Raw genomic sequence first — 11,467 nt, forward strand, 5'->3', positions numbered from 1 at the left:
GCAAGCATCGACTTCCGGAGCGTTGCACTGTGGGTAGCTATCCCACAGTTCCCGCAGTCTCCGCTGCCCATTGGAATTCTGGGTTGATATCCCAATGCCTGATGGGGCTAAAACATTGTCGCGGGTGGTTCTGGGTACATATCGTCAGGCCCCCGTTCCCACCCTCCCTCCCCCCGTGAAAGCAAGGGCAGACAATCATTTCGCACCTTTTTTCCTGAGTTACCTGTGCAGACGCCATACCACGGCAAGCATGGAGCCCGCTCAGGTAACCGTCACCCTATGTCTCCTGGATGCCGGCAGACGCAGTACGGCATTGCTACACAGTAGCAGCAACCCCTTGCCTTGTGGCAGCAGACGGTACAGTACGACTGGTAGCCGTCATCGTCAACTGGTCGCCTCTGTGAGGTCGATCAGGAGCGCCTGGGCAGACATGGGCGCAGGGACTAAATTTGGAGTGACTTGAGCAAGTCATTCTCTTTAGTCCTGCAGTCAGTCCTATTGAACCGTCTTATGGTGAGCGGGCAGGCGATACGGACTGCTAGCAGTCGTACTGTACCATCTTCTGCCGAGCAGCCATGAGATGTGGATGGCATGCAGTCCTTCTGCACCGTCTGCTGCCAGCCAAAGATGTAAAAGATAGATGGAGTGGATCAAAACAAGAAATAGACCAGATTTGCTTCCCCCCCTCCCCTGTCTAGGGGACTCATTCTTCTAGATCACACTGCAGTCACTTACAGAGAAGGTGCAGCGAGGTAAATCTAGCCATGTATCAATCAGAGGCCAGGCTAACCTCCTTGTTCCAATAACAACGATAACTTAGGTGCACCATTTCTTATTGGAACCCTCCGTGAAGTCCTGCTTGAAATACTCCTTGATGTAAAGCCACCCCCTTTGTTGATTTTAGCTCCCTGAAGCCAACCCTGTAAGCGCCCCTCCCAGCGTCAGAGCAATGGCAAACAATCGGGCATCTGAGAGTGCTGTCCAGAGCACTCACAATGGAGCACTCTGATGGGGCTAAAACATTGTCGCGGGTGGTTCTGGGTACGTGTCATCAGGCCCCCGTTCCCTCCCTCCCTCCCTCCCTCCGTGAAAGCAAGGGCAGACAATCGTTTCGCGCCTTTTTTCATGAGTTACCTGTGCAGACACCATACCACGGCAAGCATGGAGCCAGCTCAGGTAACCGTCACCCTATGTCTCCTGGGTGCTGGCAGACGCGGTACGGCTTTGCTGCACAGTAGCAGCAACCCATTGCCTTCTGGCAGCAGACGGTGCAATACGACTGGTAGTCGTCCTCGTCGTGTCCGAGGTGCTCCTGGCCACGTCGGCTGGGAGCGCCTGGGCAGACATGGGCGCAGGGACTAAATTTGGAGTGACTTGACCAGGTCATTCTCTTTAGTCCTGCAGTCCTATTGAACCGTCTTATGGTGAGCGGGCAGGCGATACGGACTGCTAGCAGTCGTATTGTACCATCTTATGCCAGGCAGGCAAGAGATGAAGATGGCTAGCAGTCGTACTGTACCATCTTCTGCCAAGCAGCCATGAGATGTGGATGGCATGCAGTCCTTCTGCACCGTCTGCTGCCAGCCAAAGATGTAAAGGATAGATGGAGTGGGTCAGAACAAGAAATAGACCAGATTTGTTTTGTACTCATTTTCCTCCTCCCCTGTCTAGATCACACTGCAGTCACTCACAGAGAAGGCGCAGCGAGGTAAATCTAGCCATGTATCAATCAGAGGCCAGGCTAACCTCCTTGTTCCAATAACAACGATAACTTTGGTGCACCATTTCTTATTGGAACCCTCCATGCAGTCCTGCCTGAAATACTCCTTGATGTAAAGGCACACCCTTTGTTGATTTTAGCTCCCTGAAGCCAACCCTGTAAGCCGTGTCGTCAGTCGCCCCTCCCTCCGTCAGAGCAACGGCAGACAATCGTTCCGCGCCTTTTTTCTGTGCGGACGCCATACCAAGGCAAGCATGGAGGCCGCTGAGCTCATTTTGGCAATTAGGAGCACATCAACCACCACACGCATTATCCAGCAGTATATGCAGCACCAGAACATGGCAACGCGATACCGGGCGAGGAGGCGACGTCAGCGTGGTCCCGTGAGTGATCAGGACATGGACACAGATTTCTCTGAAAGCATGGGCCCTGCCAATGCATGCATCATGGTGCTAATGGGGCAGGTTCATGCTGTGGAACGCCGATTCTGGGCTCGGGAAACAAGCACAGACTGGTGGGACCGCATAGTGTTGCAGGTCTGGGACGATTCCCAGTGGCTGCGAAACTTTCGCATGCATAAGGGCACTTTCATGGAACTTTGTGACTTGCTTTCCCCTGCCCTGAAGCGCATGAATACCAGGATGAGAGCAGCCCTCACAGTTGAGAAGCGAGTGGCGATAGCCCTGTGGAAGCTTGCAACGCCAGACAGCTACCGGTCAGTTGGGAATCAATTTGGAGTGGGCAAATCTACTGTGGGGGCTGCTGTTATGCAAGTAGCTCACGCAATCAAAGATCTGCTGATATCAAGGGTAGTGACCCTGGGAAATGTGCAGGTCATAGTGGATGGCTTTGCTGCAATGGGATTCCCTAACTGTGGTGGGGCTATAGACGGAACCCATATCCCTATCTTGGCACCGGAGCACCAAGCCACCGAGTACATAAACCGCAAGGGGTACTTTTCGATAGTGCTGCAAGCTCTGGTGGATCACAAGGGACGTTTCACCAACATCAACGTGGGATGGCCGGGAAAGGTGCATGACGCTCGCATCTTCAGGAACTCTGGTCTGTTTCAAAAGCTGCAGGAAGGGACTTTATTCCCAGACCAGAAAATAACTGTTGGGGATGTTGAAATGCCTATATGTATCCTTGGGGACCCAGCCTACCCCTTAATGCCATGGCTCATGAAGCCGTACACAGGCAGCCTGGACAGTAGTCAGGAGCTGTTCAACTACAGGCTGAGCAAGTGCAGAATGGTGGTAGAATGTGCATTTGGACCTTTAAAGGCGCGCTGGCGCAGTTTACTGACTCGCTTAGACCTCAGCGAAACCAATATTCCCACTGTTATTACTGCTTGCTGTGTGCTCCACAATATCTGTGAGAGTAAGGGGGAGACGTTTATGGCGGGGTGGGAGGCTGAGGCAAATCGCCTAGCTCCTGGTTACGCGCAGCCAGACACCAGGGCGGTTAGAAGAGCACAGGAGGGCGCGGTACGCATCAGAGAAGCTTTGAAAACCAGTTTCATGACTGGCCAGGCTACGGTGTGAAAGTTCTGTTTGTTTCTCCTTGATGAAACCCCCCGCCCCTTGGTTCACTCTACTTCCCTGTAAGCTAACCACCCTCCCCTCCTCCCTTTAATCACCGCTTGCAGAGGCAATAAAGTCATTGCTGCTTCACAGTCATGCATTCGTTATTCATTCATCACACAAATAGGGAGATGACTACCAAGGTATCCCAGGAGGGGTGGTGGAGGAGGGAAGGAAAATGCCACACAGCACTTTAAGCACAGCACTTTAAAAGTTTACAACTTTAAAATTTATTGAATGACAGCCTTCTTTTTTTGGGGCAATCCTCTGTGGTGGAGTGGCTGGTTGGCCGGAGGCCCCCCCACTGCGTTCTTGGGCGTCTGGGTGTGGAGGCTATGGAACTTGGGGAGGAGGGCGGTTGGTTACAGAGGGGCAGCAGTGGCAGTCTGTGCTCCAGCTGCCTTTGCTGCAGCTCAACCATACACTGGAGCATTCTGGTTTGGTCCTGCAGCAGCCTCAGCATTGAATCCTGCCTCCTCTCATCACGCTGCCGCCACATTTGAGCTTCAGCCCTGTCTTCAGCCCGCCACTTACTCTCTTCAGCCCGCCACTTACTCTCTTCAGCCCTCCACCTCTCCTCCCGGTCATTTTGTGCTTTCCTGCACTCTGACATTATTTGCCTCCACGCATTCGTCTGTGCTCTGTCAGTGTGGGAGGACAGCATGAGCTCGGAGAACATTTCATCGCGAGTGCGTTTTTTTTTCTTTCTAAGCTTCACTAGCCTCTGGGAAGGAGAAGATCCTGTGATCATTGAAACACATGCAGCTGGTGGAGAAAAAAAAGGGACAGCGGTATTTAAAAAGACACATTTTATAAAACAGTCGCTACACTCTTTCAGGGTAAACCTTGCTGTTAACATTACATACATAGCACAGGTGCTTTCGTTACAAGGTCGCATTTTGCCTCCTCCCACCGCGTGACTACCCCCTCAACCTTCCCCCCTCCCTGTGGCTAACAGCGGGGAACATTTCTGTTCAGCCACAGGCAAACAGCCCAGCAGGAACGGGCACCTCTGAGTGTCCCTGAAGAAAAGCACTCTATTTCAACCAGGTGACCATGAATTATATCTCACTCTCCTGAGGATAACACAGAGAGATAAAGAACGGATGTTGTTTGAATGCCAGCAAACATACACTGCAATGCTTTGTTCTACAGTGATTCCCGAGTACGTGTTACTGGCCTGGAGTGGTAAAGTGTCCTACCATTAAGGAAACAATAAGGCTGCCCTCCCCAGAAACCTTTTGCAAAGGCTTTAGGACTACATCTAGGAGAACCGCAAATGCCAGGGCAAAGTAATCCTTTCACATGCTTGCTTTTAAACCATGTATAGCATTTTAAAAGGTACACTCACCAGAGGTCCCTTCTCCGCCTGCTGGGTCCAGGAGGCAGCCTTGGGTGGGTTCGGGGGGTACTGGCTCCAGGTCTAGGGTGAGAAACAGTTCCTGGCTGTCGGGAAAACCGGTTTCTCCGCTTGCTTGCTGTGAGCTATCTACAACCTCATCATCATCTTCTTCGTCCCCAAAACCTGCTTCCGTATTGCCTCCATCTCCATTGAAGGAGTCAAACAACACGGCTGGGGTAGTGGTGGCTGAACCCCCTAAAATGGCATGCAGCTCATCATAGAAGCGGCATGTTTGGGGCTCTGACCCAGAGCGGCTGTTCGCCTCTCTGGTTTTCTGGTAGGCTTGCCTCAGCTCCTTCAGTTTCACGCGGCACTGCTTCGGGTCCCTGTTATGGCCTCTGTCCTTCATGCCCTGGGAGATTTTGACAAAGGTTTTGGCATTTCGAAAACTGGAACGGAGTTCTGATAGCACGGATTCCTCTCCCCAAACAGCGATCAGATCCCGTACCTCCCGTTCGGTCCATGCTGGAGCTCTTTTGCGATTCTGGGACTCCATCATGGTCACCTGTGCTGATGAGCTCTGCATGGTCACCTGCAGCTTGCCACGCTGGCCAAACAGGAAATGAGATTCAAAAGTTTGCGGTTCTTTTCCTGTCTACCTGGCCAGTGCATCTGAGTTGAGAGTGCTGTCCAGAGCGGTCAGAATGGAGCACTCTGGGATAGCTCCCGGAGGCCAATACCATCGAATTGTGTCCACAGTACCCCAAATTCGAGCCGGGAACGTCGATTTAAGCGCTAATCCACTTGTCAGGGGTGGAGTAAGGAAATCGATTTTAAGAGCCCTTTAAGTCGAAATAAAGGGCTTCACTGTGTGGACGGGTGCAGGTTTAAATCGATTTAACGTTGCTAAATTCGACCTAAAGTCCTAGTGTAGACCAGGGCTTAGAGCATGAGCTTTCGTGAGCTACAGCTCACTTCATCAGATGCATATCGTGGAAACTGCAGCAGACTTTATATATACACAGAGAATATGAAACAATACCTCCTCCCACCCCACTGTCCTGCTGGTAATAGCTTATCTAAAGTGATCATCAGGTTGGGCCATTTCCAGGTACTGCAGTGACATGTGTGACACACAAACCTAAACAGAGCAGAGAAGGGCTATGCTTCCTTTTACTGCCCTGCCAGCATTCCTCATCCCTGGAAGGATCCCTTCTTGAGATGATAGGGCAATTAATTTTCAGTGTCCCATTCAATCCTTGCTCTCTCTACTGAGACTGACATAAAGAGGGAAAATTAGTGCCACTTCTAAGGGCGTTTTTGGTAATATGGACACCTGTCCCTACAAGGACTGGACCAAGATCAAACTTGGCCCTGTACATATTGATAAAACTTTTTTAAAAAAATGCTGAAACCCCGTCATTCTGTAAAACTGAGAATTTAAATTGATAAAAATAGAAAAAAAAGACTTAAAAATAAACATTGATATCCATCAAAATTACATAAAAATAAAATTCAAATTCAGCCAGGCCTAATTCTAATGGATCCTTGAAGCTTTCCTTTTGATCTTCTCTTTTCACTGCCTCACATTCATATTAAACAGTGTGTGAAGTTTCCTGGGATCCTTACGGCTGCTCCATGAAGACAGGAGCGCAGGAGCAGGGAGGCTGGTACAGGGTAAACAACATTGCCCAGGAGGTTCTGTTTTCTTTTACCTCTTCCAACAGTCCTAAACAAAACTGCAACAGTCAAATCAAAGGCCTTAGTGATTGGGAATCAGTCTTCAAGTCCCAGAGCAGAGAAGTGCTGTGGGTTACCAACAAGGACAGAACTGAATACTAAGGCCATGTGTTTCAGCTGTATGTCTTCACTTTAAATCAAGGCTTTCCAAGCAGCCTCATCTCCAGCTGCCCTGATTGTGAACCCTCTGAAGCCAGTACCATACAATTTTTGGCTGCAGCTGGTTCCCTAGGGGTTGCCAGTGGATGGCAATGTATGGCAGCTTTTCTATCTAGTTACAACTTCTTCCCCTGAGTAGACTTTCCTGCACTACTGAAAACATCTGACAAGGCAGAAGTCAGCACACACCCTGGGCAGTGATTTGTATCTCTTTATCAGAGAGCATGAAACAGATGTGGTTTCCTTAAAAAAATCAGATTAACACTGCGAATCTCACCAGAGAGAAGAAATTCTATAAATGACACTCCACAGTTATGCACAATAGGGGTCAACTCTCTGTACTGGAAGCTAATGGAGATTGTCACAGGGTCACTGGCCCCTTTAAATGAAGCAGGTCCAGCTCCCCTATGCCAGTACAGGTGTCCCCAGTTTGGCCTGTTAAGTGGATGGGGTAGCACTTAGGATTATATGGGATCAAGGAGAATCAGAGGAGGAGGCTGTTCCTGAAGGAAGCTGTGTGAGGTTTGTGGGGAAGGCTGAGGAGAGTTGAAGACAGCAAAGGGAGTTGCTTGCTGATTTACAAGTTTGTGAGCCAGAACTGAGGGCTGAAGGGAGGGTAGTAGTGGAGCGGCTTAACTCCTGATGTTTCCATTCTGGAGGGCTGAGGGCCAGGGGAACAGTGGAAGGGTCTAGCTGTTGACCTATCTGAGAGAAGAAGTTAACATATCAGGGATGGGAGGAAGTATGGTAGAGGATGAACTTCTAGCAAAGAGGCTGGGTGTATGTTCTTGCTTGGAAGAGTAGGGTTGTACTCCACCTAGAAGAGCTGGGGTGGTCCTCCTGACAGAAAGCCAGGAGAGGAGCAAAAAAGAGCCTACCATGTAATAGAAGATGCTGGAGTGTGGTATGTGCTATGTTGATGGACTGATGTCATGGGATTTAAGGACTATTTGTGCTGTGGGTGACAAAAAGGCTGCACTGGAGCTTTTGTTATGGATTATCTGCACTATGTCTTTGTAATAAATCCATCACAAGGAGGCAAGAGAGGCCTTAGAGGCCTGAGAAGGGAAGTAGGACGGTAATGCTGGTATTGGGATACCCAGCCACAAGGCGGTGCTTGGGAAGGGGGCGGGGCGGGGGGGGGACGGACAGTTCACCAGGATATGGAACTGTGTTCTGTGATTGATTGTCTTCAGTCATGAAAAAAAATAATCAGTGGTTAGTCTTATAACTACTAAGACAATGTACATGGACAACTGAGATACCAGTTGGCTGTGAACTACAATATTTCAATCAAGGGTCTGTGCATAATGGCACATTAATATAAGCCTGAGAATGTTCCTGCACTAAAAATAGGATTGGTAGACTGATTTTCTTTTGGCATGACAGCCCTAAAGCAAAAATAATATGAAGGTTTCCAACATCAGCTGTTGGACTTAAAGTGAAGCAATCAATAGAAGTTCCATCAGCTCAGCATTAATTTTCAGATGTTCCTGTGTCCATCAGTCTTGAACTCCAGACAGAGCCAAACAGGGAGAAGAGACACCACCAGAACAGAGAGGTAAATCCAAATCTGGTCAGCATGAAAAAGCTGACCAACAACAGAACTGCCACAAGGCAGCTTAGGGATGTTGAAAAGGACAGCGCCACCAGTAAGACCCAGGAAACTCCTCAGAAAAAGAGCTCTGTTATGAATGGAAAAGACACATTCAGCATAGATCACGAAAGGCTTCATTTCAACAAGACCGTTTGTGTTCCATCGGTTAGCTTCCTGCACAGGGCAGGTTTGGAGAGTTGTCTATATAGGTGTAAAGTAAAAAGGGATAAGCAAAACAGAGAAGGTAAGGGAAGCCGGTCCTGTGTTAATGTTGAGAGGCCACCAAGCCCGAGAGGCACCTCATTAGCCTGGGTCTTATTTAATCTCCTGTTACCTCAGATATGCCCATATGGATAACACATGGTAAAAGACAAAACATAGCCACTGGACACCATTTGGTGCTTGAAGCTCTTCCAATAACATTTTGAGACTTTCTGCCCATCAAGCAGTGTGGAAAGGCCCTTCTCTGAATTAAAGAAAATAATTGCTAGTTGCTCGCTAGTGCAATAGTGACAAAACATTAGAAAGTTTTCATATAATCTGTAAGTAACTGCATTGTACTGGTGGTGGTTGGTGCCCTCTCAGAAAAGGCACTGCAATTGCCAATGAACAATGTAAACTGCTCAGGAACTTTGCACCATTAACACTGCCACTAGAGGCCACAAAGTAAGCTACCAAAATCCCTCACTAGCACAAAGATTACACTTATGCCTGTGTGCAACAGGGTAGAAAGTTTGTTCTGTTGACCCACCCCATTAACAGGGGTTGGAACACTGCAGGGGAGATGCTGAGCCATTGTGGCAGGAGGAAATGGGATTGGCATTTCAAACAGAAGGAACTAAGGTCTGGGGAAAAGGTCTTTTCAGAAAAACCCTTGCAACAATCAACTTGGGGAGAAAACTCAATAGCAAGGCAACAAAAGCACACGCCTTAGCTTAAGTAAACAATGAAGCCAAGTCCCAGAAATGGGATAAGCCTGAAAAGGATCATGGTCTAAAGGTGCAATGCATAATTTCTTTGAATAATTACTCATTCAAAATGTCAATTTCAGATGCACCTGTCCGTTGCACCCAATTACTTTGCCCAGGGGCTATTATTCCCAGGAAATTGTCAGTTATACTCGTATCAGTGGCAAGGAGTAGAATCACAGAAATGTAGAGCTGGAAGGGACCTCAGAGGCATCTAGTCCAGTCCCCTTCGCTAAGCCAGGATGATGTATACCTAACCCACCCCTGGCAGGTGTTTGTCCAACCTGTTCTTAAAAAACCTCCAAGGGATTCCACAGGGATCCACATTGACAGGGATTCCACAACCTCCCTTGGAAGCCTAGTCCAGAGCTTAATTGCCCTTATAGTTAGGATTTTTTTCTAATATGTTACCTAAATCTCCCTTTCAGCAGATTCAGCCCATTACTTCTTGTCCTACTTTCAATGGACATGAAGAACAATTGATCACCATTCTCTTTATAACAGCCCTTAATATATTTAAAGACTGTTATTAGGTCCCCTCTATCATTTCTTTACTAAAAAGTAAACATGCCCAGTTTTTATGTTGTTCAAGACTTTATTCTAGGAGAATTTCAGTTACTAAACTAAAATGTGTTGCTGGAAGCATCTTTCAGTTTTGGCATTACAAGGTCCTTCTTCATAATGCATCACCTTTATGTATTAAGCTTTGGCTCTTGCAAGTCTCATTGCTCTATAGCAGCTAGTAATGTCTTAAGTGTATGGGGTTTTCAGGTTGCATGTGAAATTATTATTATTGTTACCAGTTAAAGGACAGAAACTCTCTGGCTTTCAGTCCAGAGGTAGAAGGAAAGTATCTGAGGAGCGTTGTTATTGATAGTCTGGTTAGTAATAAATTCTGACCTGCAAATTATTGGCTGCACTAACATACTCACTTCTTTTTCATGAGTCCGACAAGAAATTGTCCAGCTAATGATAGAGAAGTTAAAGTTGAGGGACAAGCAGGTATAGCTTTGGTGCATTTCTTTAACACCAAACAATATCGAAATGACAAAAGTGTATGTAACAACTTGTGTTTAGGGTGAGTGCATCCTTCTCCATAGGCCCTTATATGTTGTTTGTCTTCTAAGACTGGAAACTCTTTGGGACACAGACTGTATCTTCCTATGTGTGCGTGTAAATTGTGCCTAATGCATTGTGAGCACTACTAGAATACAATAATTCATTGAAATATTCCAAAAACCATTTTAATATGGAGATGCAGGAGCCAGCCCTGAAGTCACTGCACACTGTCACTGAGCCAAAGACAGATTTGGGACTGGAAGGAAAGTGCTTCTGACCCCTATCTTTGTCAGAACCACTGTTTGTGCACGGAGGTATAAATCTCGTAAAATGAACAGATTTAAGAGAGAAGCAAAGATTATTTTTCAAAAAGTAAGCAAACTGCAGAGATCAATTCAAAGAAAAAATTGCTTCAGGGTTATGAAGAGTACCGTGTAGATCCTTGAGACCGATTCTTCTGCTGATGTAAAATGGTGCAGCACTGTTGAAACCCAGAGAGCTGCACTGATATACACCAGCAGAGTATCTGGTCCTTTGTCTTATATACTTTGGTGAAAAAGATTTAGTGTGTGAAAAGAGAGTGTTAGATATTTGTAAATGATGTAGGGCTTATTTTATCTAAATGAAACTTTTAAATTAGCCTTTCCTCAGAACAGAGTCTCCCAGGTTTGGGAATCTCAGGAAAAAAAATTCATAGTACTTGGCTGTTTCAGGGAGAGGTCATGTGGCTCATTATCTGAAATTGCTGCAAACATGACTGCAGTGCTGTTCTTACATATACTTGAGGAACACATGAGAATTTCCTGGGTAGAGGCAGTTTCTTTAATCCCCTTCCTCTCTCCCCATAGTCTCACTGATTTCATGTCAGCAATCTGATTCCCATATTTACAACAAAATTAAAAGCCTGGTTTGTGGCTGCTGCCGCCACCACCACCTGTCACCCCCTCAGACCACGTGTAAGTACCTGCTAAGGTCTCACATGTTCACCAGAGACACTTGATCTGTGAAATGTGGGTTTTGAGCCATTCTATTGGTGAGCTGATCAACAGACGGTAAGCTAGGAGTGATGTCATTTGTGTGTCAGGTGTGGAGGCTACGGCTGCAGCCGTGACTGTAGCCATTGGAGTTGACATGAATGGTTTTTTGTTTTTGTTTTTTTAAGAACCAAAATATGTTCAAATCAAGAGAGAGCTCCAAACCCCAATCCAGTTTGTGAGAAACTCAGCTGCTGTTACCACAGGGTGCCCATGGGAGATTATAAAAGCATTAATATGTAAGGCAGACTTTAAAGAGAAAAAA

General features: G+C 47.2%; 1 protein-coding gene across 1 annotated transcript; it reads right to left on the reverse strand.

Moving 5' to 3' along the window:
• Positions 1–3,474: 3,474 nt before the first annotated feature.
• LOC140913858 (uncharacterized) lies at positions 3,475–5,420 on the reverse strand. The gene is made up of 2 exons (XM_073350668.1): positions 4,655–5,420; positions 3,475–4,068 (listed from the first exon to the last, which is right to left on the reverse strand). Exons 1-2 carry the CDS (start codon positions 5,229–5,231, stop codon positions 3,527–3,529), a joined length of 1,119 nt encoding a protein of 372 aa, XP_073206769.1. The 5' UTR covers positions 5,232–5,420; the 3' UTR covers positions 3,475–3,526.
• Between the last annotated feature and the right edge of the window lie 6,047 nt (positions 5,421–11,467).

The sequence above is a fragment of the Lepidochelys kempii genome, chromosome 6 (genome assembly GCF_965140265.1).
Source record: "Lepidochelys kempii isolate rLepKem1 chromosome 6, rLepKem1.hap2, whole genome shotgun sequence".
Taxonomy (NCBI): domain Eukaryota; kingdom Metazoa; phylum Chordata; order Testudines; family Cheloniidae; genus Lepidochelys; species Lepidochelys kempii.

What these genes read in the sequence shown, in the direction of transcription:
- LOC140913858 (XM_073350668.1), bottom strand. Translation starts at nt 5,231, where the DNA reads ATGCAGAGCTCATCAGCACAGGTGACCATGATGGAGTCCCAGAATCGC. An exon ending in AGGCGGAGAAGGGACCTCTG is followed by an intron (nt 4,069 to 4,654) that starts GTGAGTGTACCT and finishes TTTCTCCACCAG; the next exon opens with CTGCATGTGTTTCAATGATC.